The 18,098-nt window shown below is 44.2% G+C and overlaps 1 protein-coding gene across 3 annotated transcripts in view; it reads right to left on the bottom strand.

The window, feature by feature from the left end:
- Window positions 1-18,098, bottom strand: part of wwox (WW domain containing oxidoreductase) — a 213,384-nt gene that overhangs the window by 122,223 nt on the left and 73,063 nt on the right. For 2 of the 3 annotated variants that reach the window (XM_061677654.1, XM_061677655.1), the window contains exon 8: window positions 13,482-13,746. In XM_061677654.1, the coding sequence (XP_061533638.1) occupies window positions 13,482-13,746 (265 nt within the window). Of the gene's footprint in view, window positions 1-9,405; window positions 9,550-13,481; window positions 13,747-18,098 lie in introns of all 3 variants that reach the window. The other variant, XM_061677656.1, reaches the window with a different exon arrangement.

Genomic DNA, 18,098 nt, shown 5'->3' with positions numbered 1-18,098 from the left:
CTCTAAAGCGGCCGTGCCAGCAGACTATCCGAAGGGAAAGTGCATCTTCGGGGTGTGGGCACAGCTCGCTAACGGCACGTCGCAATTATGCCGATAATCACTAATGCAAACGAAAGCGCTCAAGTTGTTACATAGTGGGGACTGATGCTGGGTGCCCAACTATGTCACTGAGCAGCTGTTTGTAGCCACAATTTGAAAGAAAAAAAAAAAAAAACGGAAACTGGTGCAAAGCAGTTTGTTATAGCTCCACAATTCAGTACTGTATAGTTCTCAGTCTTTGCACAGATTTTCAGCAATTATCTTCAAACATGTATATAGGATTATGAAAAAAAAATTTGAATTCACTTTACAGTCTTTAAGAAAATTAGGCTTTGACCCCCAATCTGCAACACTGCCCCCTATCTGTGAAGGCCAGCCACACAACATGTTTGATGAGGAGTCCAAATAATGCCTTCATCCGGCTCCATTTGTGAACGAGGCCTTCACTGTCGCATCTCACCGGAGGAGAGGTGAAATATTACACTAATATGAACAACTATTAATAATGAGCCTCACCTCTTACCCAATCACTCCTTCTGCCTCCATCTCTATCTCCCTTCCTCCCTCCCTCCTCCTCCTCTTCCTCCTCTCCGGCTGCCTCTAATCCTATCATGCGGGCAATAAGTGTATGCACCATGAGCACATTTAATTTCTGCGGTTGGTTTTCAGTGAGCCCAGAGGTGAGCCTTAATAAGGATCAATGGCACTTTATCTGGGACAGCACCCACTTCACAGCATGCAAATTAAACAAGCAAGCCTTAAAAAAAGAAGAAGAAGAAAAAAAAAGAAAGAAATGGATTTAATTAAAAAATGTAGAACCACGGGCTCTGGAAATTCAATTAAAGGATTTATGCAAAGGTTGGCTAGCTTTTTGTGTTGCAGTTCCTGCTTATATAATGAGCTTTTCATATTAAAAATCAATAGGTAATCTAGGCTAGGGGATCGGCTGCTTATGTACATTTTTTTAAATCAATTTGAAAAATAGTCCATCAGCTCGGTGTCACAACAAAGCAGGGAGGGGGAGTGGGCACCGGTGAGAGTGGAAACGTGGGGAGGAGGCGAGGGTTTACATCCTCTCCGAGGGGTCACGGGGGGGGGTAGTGGTCGTGAAGCTCCAAAGACGTGAGAGGAGGATGAGGAGGGCGAAGGAGGGAGGCCAGGTCAGTTTGTGTCTCCCTCTGGCCTCCTCTGATCCCTTCTATTAGAGATGGAGTCCCTTGGCAAAGGAGAGTAGCGCTGGCTCTGACCTGTGGCTCCTGGATAATTTAGCCCAGCAGCCCTGACGCCGACTCGGCCCAGACCGAGACAACCTCTGCCGGGGAGACGTCTTAATGGCCTCCCCGATGTGCCCGGGGGAGCTGATGGAGGATGTGCTGGAGACTTTAATAAAGAGTTTGCTTGAAAAAACATGGTTCAAATGCATCTTATCAAGAGGTAAAAGCGTGTTACTTGGACGTATTTTTTGCAAGGTGCAATGGAACCATAAAACTGGAACACCGCCGCATAACAGAAAAATCTAAATTCAAAGGGGGGTTTGCAATTTAAAAAAAAAAAAGAAGGAAAAAAATCACTTTTTGCTAGATTTGTTAAAACTGTTCATATGACCTGACTGTAGTGCATTAGTAAAATAATCTGTGAAAAAAATATCTGCAGTCTCTCTGGCCCAACCCTCTTCTTTCTTCTTTTCCTTTCGGCTTGTCCCCTTAGGGGTCGCCACAGTGCGTCATCCTTTTCCATTTAAGCCTATCTCCTGCATCGTCCTCTCGAACACCAACTGCCCTCATGTCTTCCCTCACGACATCCATCAACCTTCTCTTTGGTCTTCCTCTAGCTCTCTTGCCTGGCAGCGCCATCCTCATCAACCTTCTACCAATATACTCACTATTTCTCCTGTGGACGTGTCCAAACCATCATAGTCTGCTCTCTCTAACTTTGTCTCCAAAACATCAAACCTAGGCTGTCCATCTGATGAGCTCATTTCTAATTTTATCCAACCTGGTCACTCCGACAGCGAACCTCAACATCTTCATTTCCGCCACCTCCAGCTCTACTTCCTGTTGTCTCTTCAGTGCCACTGTGTCTCATCTGCACATCATGGCTGGCCTCACTACTGTTTTATAAACTTTGCCCTTTATCCTAGCAGAGACTCTTCTGTCACATAACACACCTGATACCTTCCTCCACCCGTTCCAACCTGCTCGGACCTGTTTCTTCACTTCCTGACCACACTCACCATTGCTCTGGACTGTCGACCCCAAGTATTTAAAGTCCTCCACCCTTGCTATCTCTTCTACCTGTAGCCTCACTCTTCCCCCATCACCCCTCTCATTCATGCACATATATTCTGTTTTACTTCGGCTAATCTTCATTCTTCTGCTTTCCAGTGCATGTCTCCATCTTTCTAATTGTTCCTCCACCTTTCACTCCAGATCCCAATGTCATCTGCAAACATCATGGTCCACGGGGATTCCAGTCTAACCTCATCTGTCAATCTATCCATCACCACTGCAAACGGGAAGGGGCTCAGGGATGATCCCTGATGCAGTCCCACCTCCACATTAAATTCGTCTGTCACACCTACAGCACACATCACCACTGTTCTGCTGCCCTCGTACATGTCCTGTATTATTCTAACATACTTTTCTGCCACTCCAGACTTCCGCATGCAGTACCACAGTTCTGTCATAGGCTTTCTCTAGATCTACAAAAACACAACTTAGCTCCTTCTGACCTTCTCTGTACTTTCCCATCAATATCCTCAAGGCAAATCATGCATCTGTGGTACTCTTTCTAGGCATGAAACCATACTGTTGCTCGCAAACACTCACTTCTGTCCTGAGTCTCGCCTCCACTACTCTTTCCCATAACTTCATTGTGTGGCTCATCAACTTTATTCCTCTATAGTTCCCACAGCTCTGCACATCACCCTTGTTCTTAAAAATGGGCACCAGCACACTTTTCCTCCATTCCTCAGGCATCTTCTCACTCGCTAGAATTCTATTGAACAAGCTGGTCAAAAACTCCACAGTCACCTCTCCTAGATGCTTCCATACCTCCACAGGAATGTCATCAGGACTAACTGCCTTTCCATTTTTCAACCTCTTTAATGCCTTTCTAACTTCCCCCTTACTAATCATTGCCACTTCCTGGTCCACCACACTTGCCTCTTCTACTCTTCCTTCTCTCTCATTTTCCTCATTCATCAACTCCTCAAAATATTCTTTCCATCTATCTAGCACACTACTGGCACCAGTCAACATATTTCCATCTCTGTCTGTAATCACCCTGACCTGCTGCATATCCTTCCCATCTCTATCCCTCTGTCTGGCCAGCCTGTATAGATCCTTTTCTCCTTCTTTAGTGTCCAACCTGGCATACATGTCATCATATACCTCTTGTTTGGCCTTTGCCACCTCTACCTTTGCCCTATGTCGCATCTTATTGTATTCCTTTCGCATCTCCTCAGTCCTCTCGGTGTCACACTTCTGCTTAGCTAACCTTTTTCCTTGTATGATTTCTTGTACTGTGAGGTTCCACCACTAAGTCTCCTTCTCTCCTTTCCTGCTAGAAGATACACCAAGTACTCTCATAAGCTGCCTCTCTGATCACCTTTGCTGTAGTGGTCCAGTCTCCTCCTGTCCACCGAGAGCCTGTCACACCTCTTCAAGAAAAGCTGCACAACACTCGTCGGGTCTCAGCTTCCACCACATGGTTCTCTGCTCTGCCTTTGTCTTCTTAATCTTCCTCCCCACCACCAGAGTCATCTTACACACCACCATCCTATGCTGCAGGTTGACGGCGCTGGTGGCGGAAGTTGTTAACCCGGGCCTCGACCGATCCGGTATGGAATTCTTTGGATGAACGCTAAGACGGATCACTTCCTGACGCAACCATCTGCATTTATCCAGGCTTGTGCCCCCCCATAGGGCTGCACTATCTCTGGCCCAACCTTGTGCCTCCAATTTGCTATAATCCTGTATAGCACCGCGCCTGAGAAAAACAACCAATCAGAGATGGTTGAGATGGTGTGACTTACGTGCTGTCAATCAGTTGTCGTGCACTCGCCAGCAAAAAATGAAACTTGGGGTAACAAGGTCACAAGTCACCACTCGTGCATGACACATTATGTATTTTAGGGAGACGTAAACAATGAACGGCACATTCTGCTGTTGGTACCAACAGCATGTGGGAACACGAAATTTGCTGATAGTGCCAGCCTAAAAATGTACTTCACATTTTTTGTATTTAAACTGTATACTGTATCTAGGTTAAGATGTTTATCTTAATGCAAATTGAAAACAGAAAACGTTTTGCATTTCATGTCAAATTATTTATCAGTAATAAAGTGGAAAAAGAGAGAAAATGTGAATATTGTATATTATTTGCAAGTCGATTTACAGTGTGCGCCTCTAAATTTTCTGCTTGTGCCTCTAACATTTTAAGTTAGGGGCCACTGTGCTCCTAGTAAAAAAAAAGTCCTGAATACAGACAAAATACACAAAAACGAAAATATTGAAAAATGTAACTTTTGTACAAGTGCTACAAAATTTGTGTGTGCTGATTTTAGATCGGCACGGTGGCCGACTGGTTAGAGCGTCAACCTCACAGTTCTTAGGACCCGGGTTCAATCCCCGGCCCCGCCTGTGTGGAGTTTGCATGTTCTCCCCGTGCCTGCGTGGGTTTCCTCCCACATCCCACAAACATGCATTAATTGGAGACTCTAAATTGCCCGTCGGCATGACTGTGAGTGCGAATGGTTGTTTGTTTCTATGTGCCCTGAGATTGGCTGGCAACCAGTTCAGAGTGTACCCCGATGACAGCTGGGATAGGCTCCAGCACGCCTGCGACCCTAGTGAGGAGAAGCGGCTCAGAAAATGGATGGATGGATGATTTTAGATCAATCAGTGAGTATTAAATCAAGGAAAATGTTGGGAATGATAAAACTGTACATGCCATAAATGTGTATATTTTTTTTAAACAGTGGTAACAGTGTTCAAGAAGGAGCTTGAAACAATCCGAGAACTGTCTGTGTTACCACCACATTTGGACAGTGCAACTGTTAAGGGTTAGGGGGGATCTCTAAACAGTGAAAGAGTAAAACAGCATATGAATGATCATACAAAGGAACATTAGTCAAATAAAAGAGGTTATTTTTCATGTCTGAGATAAAATAGGACATTTGATAGCACAAAAACAAGTAGTGTCAAACATGAAAAATACCAATCAAAATATAAGTGAACGAGCCCATTAAGCCCCCCCCCCCCCCACTGTACACCTGTTCAATGGCGGCTCCCAAAATGTCATCTTTCCCACTGAGCTGCGATATTGTTCACGTCTTCTTCACACTCATGTTGTGTAAGTGCGCGCATGGGGGAGGGGGGCACGGGGGGTTGGGGGGGGGGGGGGGGGTAAACCGCTGACCGCATACAGTAGCAGACTGTCAGCATTTGATTGGTTCTTTATTGATCCAGACACGCTCTCCATCACATCAACTCATCCACAATAAACCATTTACACAGTTTCCTTGTGCAATGGACCACGTAACCAGGCCTCGGGCCATCTCTGCTCACCCACTGCGGCTCTGTGTGTGCGTGTGTGTACGTGTGTGTGTGTGTGTTTTCTTTAATGAAATGGTATCTCTGTGGACAATAATCCCAGTAATAGGATTGGGCAGGAACACACATGTCAATAAAGTCAAATGGGATTGTATGCTTTTATCCATCCACGCACAATCTTTCCCTTCCGTTCTGCACCATATACGGATGTCCCCCAATCATATTTTTTCCAAGTCCAAGTCACTTGATTTCGAGTATCTGCCGAGACCGAGTCCCAATTCGATCAGATACCTCGGCAATGCATTGAGAAGAAAGAAATAGTGCATCCAAATTATATTTAAAAAATAAATGTGTTTTAATAACTTTAAATGTGTGGGAGGTGTAAAACTATAAATGGTCTCACTATATCTCAGATTGTCATGTATTGCGGGTGGGTCTGGATCATACCCCCCTAAGATAAACAGAAGTTCACTGCAGGTGAATTTGTGAATAACAAACTGGGAATGGGTGGGAATTCACTGTCACGGCACAGCAGGGGATGTCCGCCGGTAATTTCATTCTGATCTGAAACTTGTCTTCAAAAGAACACCAACCTATCATCACAGAGTGGCATGAACCATTTGACATAATGGCTAATGTTCTGTCTGCTTTTCGTTTAGGAGCCCATCTCCAGTCGGGATGGAGCCGACCCCCTCCTGTGTAGCTCCTAATCATCCGAAAGGACTCTATTCCAAGGGCCTGGCAGCTCACCTAACCCCACGGAGGAGGGTTTGGTTCCTCCGCTATTTCCACTTGGTCGAGAAGCACACAAGGTACACAAACGCGTTGTCTTTGTGGGTGGCACTGCCATCCGTTTGCCGCAAAAGACCACAGAGAAGCAGGTAAAGAAACGCTAATGTCATCACCGCAGGGTTCGTTTCCAAGGTTAAGGGGCCAGGAAAGCAGGTGAGAAGTGATTTTTCGCAGCAGACAAAAAGGCAGAGTCGAGAAGCAGTCCCATTATAGTGAACCCCCGCTGTATCGGAGATTTGCTTCAGCAGATCAGTGGAATACAGTATACAGAATACAGTACCACGTTTTGCCGTTTCAATATTCGTTTTTCCCACAGAGCAAAGAGAATAAATGTCTGTGAGTGTTGTATGCTCTGTTTGTATGTGTTGTTGCTCCGTGTGCGCGTAGCAGTTTAAAGGTTTATACTTATCGTAACTTCTATGCTAATTTTCTGTTAGCTTGTCATTGGCGGTTCGCAATACTCTCAGTGTTAGTATGAAGCTAGCGGACTTTCTTTAGATGAAATTACATGTTTTGGTTGAACATTTTGGTGTTATAATATACAATGTTTATAATGTTTCACAATGTTTTACTTGGGCTGAGCCCGTCACTGGGGAACTTGGTCCTGAACTTCCTTACAACAGACCACAGACTGTCAGTATCCGTAACACCGTCTAATAATGGACTTTCGTTAGATGAAATGATATGGTTTGGTTGGTTGACCTATTTTGGTGTTTCAGTATACCATGTTTAATTCTGCTTTTTTATGTGCCAGTTTTACAGTAACCTTCAACAAAACTGCTCAAGCCAGTCTTCTTTTCGATCTGTGACGTTGTACAATAGTCTCCCGTTTCCTGAAAGGAAAAGAGTGAGAACAGGCGCTAAGGGATACTTTAGAAAGTGTCTTTTAATAAGTTTGAATGTGGTTAAAGCATGGATGAGGGGTAAAACAGAATTATTATTTTTTTTTTATTATGGTCTCTCTTTATCCCTGATTTTCACATATCTCGTGTGTCTGAAACGTATCCCCTGCAATAAATGGGGGTTCACGGTCCTCCCTGACTGAACAACCATTTTTCTAACAGCCACCGAACGCCGGTGCCTGGTCAAAAGTTCAGCTTGTGCATATGTAAAAAGGTGGCCTGGTGCCCGAGGCAGAATCCAGGGTAAAATAATCACGCTAAGAAGCGTGGGACCAGGCGAGAGCGCTGATCAACCGACGTTATCGGGGTGTCCGATAGAGGCAGCAGTTTTGGCCATTACGGTGGCGGATGTGCTCTCCACTCAGATCAGCGCTGTGGGCCTATAGCTAGGGTATAGATTGTATGAGTATAGGGCAAGGCCCAGCTGCTAAGAGCCTGAGGGTACGCCGATCTTCGGGGGGCAATCAGTCAGTCAACAAAATGTCACAGGGTCGGTGTTACAGCATGGCAACTTCACAAAAGGTTACAGCCAAGCTCATCACGGCATGGAAATTTATTATGGGATGTTGAAATGTGTACCCAATGTCATTTTGTCTCCAAGGTTTACTGCATGTAGAGATGTGACCGAGAGGCTTACATGATGAAAGTTGATATGGGGGGGGTCATCCTTTGTTAAAATAGAAATTTGTCTAATTTTCAGTTTATTTGTGCCATATTTGTTGCGTGTCATTAGGTATTGCTTTTGGGAGCATGAAAAAATATATCTGGAAAGTAAAATTGTCCTGATGCTTGAAACCAATCTCCTATTAAACAATTCAAAATAAAATGCCTTGAACTTCACTGCTCTAAGATGGTGGCATCATAATTGATTTTTTGGGGACAAACAGTCATTTGTTGAAAGTCAGCAGGTATTGCTATGGTAACTGACTTTATTAAGAAGAAGCTATGTGGTTGTTTTGTATACACAACATATAACTCTCTTTGTTGAGTATTTAGTTTGACAGTAAACCTTAACTGGGACTTTAAGCCTCTTTTTGGAATAAATATTCACTATCTGCTCAACTGCAAAGTGAGTTGTGTTGAGTTCACTGCCACCATACAGCACTTGCGTCTCAAATTTTTGTTTGCAAGTCAAAAAAAAAAAACATTTATAATATTAATCAGCTCATATCTTCTTCTGAGTCGTGTCACTCTAAAAAAATTGTCAACCATTGCTTAGGTTTCAACCTTTAGTCCCAAAAAAAAAAAAAAAAGCATGGCACTACCCAGAAACACCAGAACGGGTCAGCTCTCGCAACCATTGCAAAACTGTGACTATCACAGATCAAATAAATCAATCTCAATCTGTCAATCACAGTCGAAGCATTATCAGAGCGACTAAATCAGAGAGCTGCGATAACGCCCCAGCCTTCATCTCTCAACACACAAGCAAGCACATGCAAACCACTGCAGGCCCAGATCATTTAATGCTGATAATGTGCACAAAGGACACAGGGAAAACTCCCACTCTAAACACGCTGAATTAAAGAAACAAGGGCTTTACAGGCCATCTCTGATAAGCAGATCATGGTGCAGGGGAGGGGAACATGTTGTTAGCGCCAGATAGTTTGGCTGATTAAAATGTCACGGCACTTTGTAGATGCCTTTCTCAACTCAGCAAAATGGAATCAGCGCTGGTGCATCAGTGGCAGAGTGGGTTGTGGTTTCTGCTTATAGACAAGTTTCTTTTGCTTTAAGTGGAAGCCACAACACCAAAAAAAGGTTGACAGCTTCCCAATGTTTTGCGCGCAAAAAAAAAAAAATATTTCACCTGCAGGTATTTTCAATTGTCTCCATATTGACAACTGGGAAACCAAACGGCAAAGCCTTCAGTGGAATAGTCTGATGTTGCCAAGACAGAAAAAAAGTCAGTCATGTTGATCGCGTTCTTTAACGTGAGGGGCATCGTCCACTGCAAATTCTTGTAGCACGTCTCCGAAGAGATCCTGCAGCGTTTGCTTCGTTTAGTGTGCAAGAAGGTTGTGAAAGTAAAACTCAGGCCTGCTCACAATGGCCTGAGCATCTGACACTTCTGGTCTAGAAGAACAATGGTGTGCAGGAGCGACCTCCTTACTCACCTGGCCTTGCTTTCTTTTTTCCTTTTTAGCAAGCACAAGGGGACGACATCAATGTGGCCGCAACAACGGATCTGTGGAGGATTCTGGAAGAATCCTTGGAGGAGTGCATGAAGGCATGGCAGAGAAGGCCGGGAAAGTGGGTTCCTTCCAAGGAGAAAGTCTCGTTTGGTTCTCTAGGTTGTGTGCAATGAATATTGGTAAATTTTAGTTGGGGAACTTGTGCAAAATTCTATATTCAGTCTTGCCTATATACTCTAAAAACAAAAAAAACATAGCTTAAAAATCTGCGATACAGCGGGGCTCACTGTACATCACTCCACCTGCACTTCCATAAATCAAAGCTGTGTTTGAAATGAGAGGCAGGTTATTTGTGCAAGAACACACATGGGGGGCCTCAGTGATTGTTTTTTTAGACTCCACATTCTGCTTATGTTTGCATCCCCGAACAATCTCAGCGGATCCCGAAAGCATACGCGTGCAATTAAAGCGATAGCATCTTCATAGCCCCGCAACCAATAACGGAAATAATATCACTGTTTTATTAAGCCCTTAATGTGGGGGGGGGGCAGACTGAGTGAGGAGCGGAGGGTTTTAAAGAGGATACACTTCCAGGGGTCTTATCGAGGCCAGATTTAAATAAAAGCAAACGCTCAGCTTAAGGGTGTGCCAGAGTGTATGTGAGACAGTGTGTGTGTGAGAGAGTGTGTGTGTGTGTGTGTGCGCGTGTGTGTGTGTGTGTGTGCGTGTGTGTCTGTGTGTGTGTGTGTGGCCTTTATCAGACACAAGTTTTAGCTAATCGCTGTGTCAGCACACCCCAAATTTCAATTACTAGCCCTACCTTTGCCCTTTACTATTTACTAACATCTACACCACGTTTAATTAAGCATCTGCGGGAAGGTCATCGCCCAGTTCTGGATCTACTCCGATAATTGCTTTCAAAGACACATCCACTTAGACACATCAAGAACACAAGACTTGACGTCCACTTTATGTTCAGTAAACTGTCACTGGCCAATTAACGCATGCATGTCCAAATTTGGTGAGTTTGAGGCCAGACGTAGCATGATTTGTGTTTGCAAAGGGGGGGAAAATTGGATGAAAGTCTCTGAAGCTTCAAATTATAATAATCAAGATGCAATTAAGACAGCAGGTGACTGGAAAGGATGAATGAAAATAGTAACAACTGTCCTGCTACTGAAATGGGGTTAATCCGGCTGTAGTTTTTGTTTAAGAAGCTAAAGGGAAGATCTGACTAAGCACTTTGGATTGGTTCAAATTCAGCCATCCATCCATTTTCTTTCATACTTTTCCTCAATGTCCATTTTTACTACATGAGAAATACATTTGGACCTTTTGCATTAAAGCTGAATCATATTTGGCAACCAAAAAGAAGTGAATCTTAACCATAACCCGGATGACTCAGAATTTACACTTAGAGATGGATATAATGATCAAAGATAGTGATAGTGAAGAATTCTGTCAGTTGTGTGGAATTGATGACTGATTATGTTTTGGAGTGCAAAATGGATTGCATTACTTGGCTGGTGATTCACCCTCAACAAGGTTGCTGTCTAAAGATGTTCAACATGACTTCAGCTAGGGGAAGAAGTAGTAGTAGGTGTAGTAGTCCAAAACCTTTAAACAACTTATATTTGAGCACAAGCAGTAGCAACTCATGCAGAGTACATAACAATACAGAGGTGTACAGTCTTTATCCTCTGCAACAACAACAACAAAAAGATGACTAATATTTCTGCAACTGAGTGCGAGCATCTTATGTGTCTGTCTGTAATATACTGCTCCATGGTGGCCCATTGAATACAAGCATGAAATCATGATGGACAACTGTTCAATTCTTTACCTTCTATTTAACTGTGTTATTGCTGTATGTTTTTATAAAGTACAATACAAGAGAGTACTTTATTTCTTATTAAAAAAATTGCTACCCAAAAAAAATGTTTTTTGGGGGGTCTGATACGGATCAAAGACATTCCCATTCATTTTAATGAGGAAATATGACTTACAATAAGAGTGTTTTGATTCACGAGCATGGTCACGGAATGAATCAAACTTGTAAGTTAAGGCACCACTGTACTTTTTCTTGGACAAATGGCCTTTGAAATCTAAGTGTGGTATTTACGGCCAGTGCACTCTGGAAATCTGGACTGTAGATTCGAAATGAGAAATTCTATCCATGGAAACTATCAATATTTGCCGGAAAAAACACGAGGAAAAAGGTTGATCTGTCTTCGAGAATTCGTAGGCTGTGTTTATATGCAAACCAGATGGCTCGCCATCAAGGTCTCGGGACCCCGTCCTCACCGTGCAATCCCGAACAAGACGCAAGAGTGAGAACCTACCCATACTTTGGAACCCAAATCAACCGAGGACACACTCGCTCCATTGTCCATAGGCTAACTCCGACACCGTCGTTATAAGAAAGCAGCGATTCTCAAATGGGACCTGGCTTTCATTGAACAAATAAACCATATGTCCCATCAGTTCAGCATGTGGCTTCTCTCTTGACATTTTCTTTTCAATGATAGCCTGTGTTAACATAAAGTCCGTACCGTACTCCTGCTTTCGGACAGGCCTCTCCAAAGCACGGCTGTAAGATAACGTATCAGAAAATATGCGGTAACACCTTCTCCTGGTGGGACCAGGGTACATGACCGACTACTCTGGAGTCCACGGAGAGAGCATGCATTTACAGTAACTCAATAGTCACAGTACACAGGATCCCAAAGGGCCCGGCGAGGGGAAAGGGGAACAGTCACTCGGAGTTAAATAAACAGCAACAGGCACAGGAGGAAAACAAACGAGAGAATATCTCTATGAGAAAAGCAGACGTTCTTCCTGAACGCTTACAATGAGCACATCGTGCCCCTCTCCATCCTTTTCCTCTACTGCATCCCACAAACACACCAAGACAAATAAAGTGCCGACTAAGCGATACAACAGCAAGCGAAAAACAAATAGAGCGTGCTGAGGTGACTTTGCACCCGGAACTTGAGAACAGCCATGGTAGCACTAGCGACCCGTTCGGGTGACTACTAACATCTGTAGCCCAGTTTCCACCAAGAGTTGTCCGATTTGCTTCAGTGCTGTACAGAAAATTGCATATAATGTAACACTCACCTTTTCTATTCTATTTTTTCTTTGTCAGAGAAAAATTAACAAAACAGTATTTTGTATTTATTAAAAAAATAAGAAATCTTTAAATATTCAAGGTTTTATCATTTGCAATTTAAAAAAGTGTGACCAATTTTGCTAAAACATTTTTTTAATTTTTACAAAACATGATTGACTTTTTTACATTACATTATTTTTAATTTGGAAAAAATGGTGTGATATTATTCAGCACTTTTTTTTCTCTGTTTTTTTAAAAAGTGAAAACATTTTTCATTTACTGAATGAAAAAATTTGCGAAATATTTCAACATTCAACTAACATTAAAAAACAATTTTAAGTGTGAAAATGTTTCCTTGAATTTATTATTTGACCTATTTATAACATTATTTAAAATACAAAGTGTGATATCTGGTTACATTTATTCAAATAAAAACAATTGAAAAAAACTGTTGTTTATTTCTCTTAACCTTGTAATTTTTAATTGGTTTCATTCAAAACTGAATAATATTGTGACATTTAACTTTTCTATACTTAAAAATATTAACAAAACATTTTTTATTAGAAAAATTACCAAATATGGGTGATCATTTTCTTACATTTATATTATTCAAAAAACAGTGTGATATGAAACAAAAAAAAACATATTTCCACATTTTAATTCTCTCATAACCTTCTGGTATTGGCCATGTTTAATTTTATTCTCATTCACTGCCACTGACAACTACAGAAGTCAAATATTTATGTTAACTGGGAGGGCTGGCAGTGAATTAGTTAAAATATGCGACGGGCCAACATAAAAAAAAAAAAATAATGTTGTGGGCCTAAATTGTTCCTGGGCCAGACTTTGTACGCCACTGCCTTGACGCAAACCATTTTAAACCCAACTGAACTTGGTGGAACTTGGTCTATTAGGTGTAAAATGACAGAAGCTTTTTTATCCCTACCAAGGACTTGGTGAAGGGTCTGGCCAGGGTGAAGAGGAAGGTCATCAGCCACCAGCTCCTGTGAATGGCCGTGTACATCGCATTCCCAGGGTGCAGCGCGTTGGACGACACCCCGTGAGGGGAGAGCCGGCGGTGGAGCTCGTTGCTGAACAGGATGTTGCACAGCTTGGCCCGGTTGTAGGCCAGCATGGACCAGTACTCCTTCCGCGGAGGCGACAAGCGCGCCAGATCCACTTTACCGCACGAGTCTAACAAGTCTGTGAACCTGAAAGATAAATCAAAGCGTGAGGGTGGGCCGAGGGAGGGGGTTGTATTCAGAATAAGAGCGAAAGTTGCAGCCAGATGTGAGGTTCGGGCTTCAACACAAATCAAAGGCGTGACATGATGTTCTTTAATTGCCTGCGACAGAGCTGTTAAAATCCAGATGTTTTGACACGGTCCCCCGAACCCCACACGACTCGCCGTGTCGTGGTCGTCACGTCACGACGCACGGGCGCCAAAGCACACACTTTATGTTGTGTGTGCGTGCGGGATAGAACACATCGTACATATTAATCCTTGTCATCAGAACACAACCAATCAAAATGTCACCTGCTCTCCTGGCGATTTTACAAGCTGGCTGCCGCCTCATTGTTTACCGTGGCCTCGCGCGACATCCTCGCTCGGCTCAATTACAACATCTGCAGGCTTTTTCATTTCATGTGCCCCGACTTCATAACTACTCGGCTTGCTAAATCAGTTGCCCGAGCGACCAACATTTCAAGTTATTCCCTTCAAATTGCTTCGCAGTAGTTGCGCCAGATTACATTAGAATGAAGTGATCCAGAAGGTGTACCATATTAACCAAATTAAGCAGGACTTTGCCGTTTTCTGATCACAAAAGTATGGAGACAGGGCTGCAGCTCGCATCTATCAGAAGTTATTTCATGAAGGATATCATCTCTCCCTGTATGAAGGAGATCTGATGCAGTTAGAGGACAAAATCGCCCTCTACTGGGGCCAATTCCACAGTAAGCCGCACGTGTTGGAAACTGATAAAGTGTCCAGTCATTACACCCGAGTTCATCTCTCCCCAACCCCGGTGCCTTCCAGGTCAGTGCTTTGGCTGTGGACAAGGGGCTTAGGGAGTACAATATACTAGCAGTTCAGGGGTCGCACTCGCTGCATGTGAGGGGAGGCTAAGTGAATAAATGGCAAATCTACGGAAAGTGGAAAATATCGCAAACAAAAATAAGGTGGGGGGAGGGAGGGCATCAGTGGATGTAATATTGGTGTGGAATGAGGTGGACAGAATGGAAGATGTCAGGGGAGATATTGTCCATTTTCACCCGCTGTCCGTGTCGCCTGCTGCAGCGTGAAAGCGCCGAAGCCCTCTTTGAAGAGGCTGGCTGCAGAGCACAGACAGCCCGGCAAAAATAGTTGTGCTTTACCATCCTTACCCCTGGTAAACACAATATTAGGTACACATTTTGTCTCTACATAACCATGACTAATATCCCAATTAGGCCACTTGAGAGGGGGGGGAAAAAAAAAAATCGGAATTGTGTCATTTGAACCATGCAGTGTATATATACCGTAATTTCTCAGGTAAAATACCTACTCGAGTATAATGCGCACCCCCCAAAAAAAAACAAGATGGCGCCTACCAGTGTGGTCGCCTCGGTAACGCGCTCTCTAGTATTGTCTTTGTTTTTGTGTTTTTCGTCCGTCTTTGGAGACCTTACACGACTCACTTACACAAGGGGAGACCTGCTAACCATCAAGGAGGCTACTCCAAACTTTCTGTCACCAACTTTCGAATATCCGCTCAGTTTTTTCCCCGAGTTACCCACCGGAGCGGCGTCCGTGGTTTTCGGCGCATGGAGACGGAAGTGGCGCCACAGAGGGAAGCGAGCCGGCATTCAGGTGAAACTCCGCAAGAGAGGACACAGATTGGCGTTCCCGTCGATCCACCTCGCGAATGTACGCTCCCTACCCAACAAAATGGACGAGCTTCATCTTCTGTTAAAGACCCGTAAAGACTTCGGACGTTCCGCGGCCATGTGCTTCACGGAGACCTGGCTTTGCGACGCTGTTCCCGATGGCGCCGTCATGCTTCCCGGCTTCAACATTCATCGAGCGGACCGCGACATGGAATCATCGGGGAAAACAAAGGGCGGCGGGATATGCCTCTATATCAACGAAAAATGGTGTACGGACGTCACGGTGCTCAGCACACACTGAAGCCCGCATTTGGAGTCGCTATTCTTAAACTGTAAACCATTCTACTCGCTACGTGAGTTCGCATCATTCATCCTGGCTGCAGCCTACATCCCGCCTCAAGCTAACACGAACGCCGCATTGCTAACGCTCGCCGAACAAGCCAACGAAATTGAAAAAAAACACCCCGACTCACCCCTCATTATTCTCGGGGACTTTAACAAAGCTAAACTCAACCACGAACTCCCTAAATACAAGCAGCACATCAACTGTCCTACCAGGGAAAATAATAGACCACTGCTACACTACGGTAAAAAACGCATACCGTGCTATACCTCGTGCAGCCCTGGGCTCGTCTGATCACTGCTTAATTCACTTAATACCGACGTACAGGCAATAACTTAAATGTGCGAAGCCTACAGTGAAAACAGTCAAAAAGTGGACCAATGAAGCCAAGATGGAACTTCAAAGCTGTTTCGACTGCACAGACTGGAGTGTCTTTGAAAATTCAGCTGGCAGCCTGGATGAATATACGGACTCTGTCACATCCTATATCAGTTTCTGTGAAGAGGTTTGTGTACCAACAAAATCCTTTCGCACATTCAACAACAACAAGCCGTGGTTCACTGCTAAACTTAAGCAGATTCGGCAAGCTAAGGAGGACGCATATCAGAGCGGGGACAGGGCCCTGTATAATCGAGCTAGAAACCAGCTGACTAAAGACATTAACATTGCAAAGAGGAACCATGCAGCAAAGTTGGAAAAACAGTTTCGCGTAAACGACTCTAAATCAGTCTGGCATGCATTCCAATCGCTGACTAATTACAAGCGACGATCCCCCCAAGCTGAGAACAATAGCACACTAGCCAACGACTTGAATACCTTCTACTGCAGATTTGAAAAGGACAGTTTCACACCACACACCCACCCGGCCGCACCCGCGACCACAATCACACCTCTGACTTCTGCGTTAACCATCCATGAACAGGATGTGAGACGCATCTTCAAACAACAGAAGATTAACAAAGCGGCAGGCCCGGACAATGTGTCCCCATCCTGCCTCAAAGTCTGAGCGGACCAGCTCGCTTCAGTCTTCACTCAGATCTTCACTAGATCTTTGGAAATGTGCGAAGTTCCATCCTGTTTCAAACGCTCCACCATCATTCCAGTCCCCAAGAAACCTGCAATCACGGGTCTGAATGACTACAGGCCTGTCGCTTTGACATCTGTGGTCACTGTCAAACTCCTGAAGTTTGCAGATGACACCACTGTCATCGGCCTCATCAAGGACGGTGACGAGTCTGCATATCGACAGGAAGCGGAGCGGCTGGAGCTGTGGTGCGGCCGACACAACCTGGAGCTGAACACGCTCAAGACTGTAGAGATGATCGTGGACTTCAGGAGGCATCCTTCGCCATAGCTGCCCCTCACGTTGTCCAGCTGCCTTGTGTCAACCGTCGAGACCTTCAAGTTCCTGGGAATTACAATCTCTCAGGACCTGAAGTGGGCGACCAACATCAACTCCGTCCTCAAAAAGGCCCAGCAGAGGATGTACTTCCTGCGGCTTCTGAGAAAGCACGGCCTGCCACCGGAGCTGCTGAGACAGTTCTACACAGCGGTCATCGAATCAGTCCTGTGTTCTTCCATCACAGTCTGGTTTGGTGCTGCTACAAAAAAGGACAAACACCGACTGCAACGGACAATCAAAACTGCTGAAAGGATTGTCGGTACCCCCCTACCCACCATTGAGGACTTGCACACTGCCAGAACTAAGACAAGGGAGTGCAAAATCCTCTCGGACCCTCCGCAACCCGGTCACCAGCTCTTCCAGCTCCTTTCCTCAGGTAGGCGCTACCGATCAATGCAAACTAGAACTAGTAGACATTCCAACAGCTTCTTCCCTCTTGCGATCAACTTCTTAAACACCAAACCTACAATTCCATTACAGCAAGCTGGCAATTTTTTGACTTGAGTTCGTTGTCACATTTCTGTTGGGGCCAATTATGTATTACTCGTGCACTCACTGTAGTTGTCTCGCCATGCTGCACTATTTGCATATACTGGCCACTCATGCCAGAGTAGCATCTGCTCCATTTGCACACTGATTGAGGAGTATCTGTAACATTTGCACAACCAACATTGTCCCAGATTATCACACTACTCGTCACTTTAAACCGCATACACACCTTGAAGTCTCAGCGCCCTTTGCACAATGGTCATTGCACCGGAGTATTGCAATATTAGTCATTCGAACTGCTCTAAGTGCTAGAGGACTCTGCATCTTTTTGCAAAATTGTTTTTTGTCAATCTCTTTATGTCTCCAAAGTGTTCTGTAAATTGACTGTCTGTTGTACTAGAACGGCTCCAACTACCGGAGACAAATTCCTTGTGAGTTTTGGACATACTTGGCAAATAAAG

The sequence above is a fragment of the Phycodurus eques genome, chromosome 5 (genome assembly GCF_024500275.1).
Source record: "Phycodurus eques isolate BA_2022a chromosome 5, UOR_Pequ_1.1, whole genome shotgun sequence".
Classification (NCBI taxonomy): Eukaryota; Metazoa; Chordata; class Actinopteri; order Syngnathiformes; family Syngnathidae; genus Phycodurus; species Phycodurus eques.
This window is presented reverse-complemented; position numbering and strand designations above follow the sequence as displayed.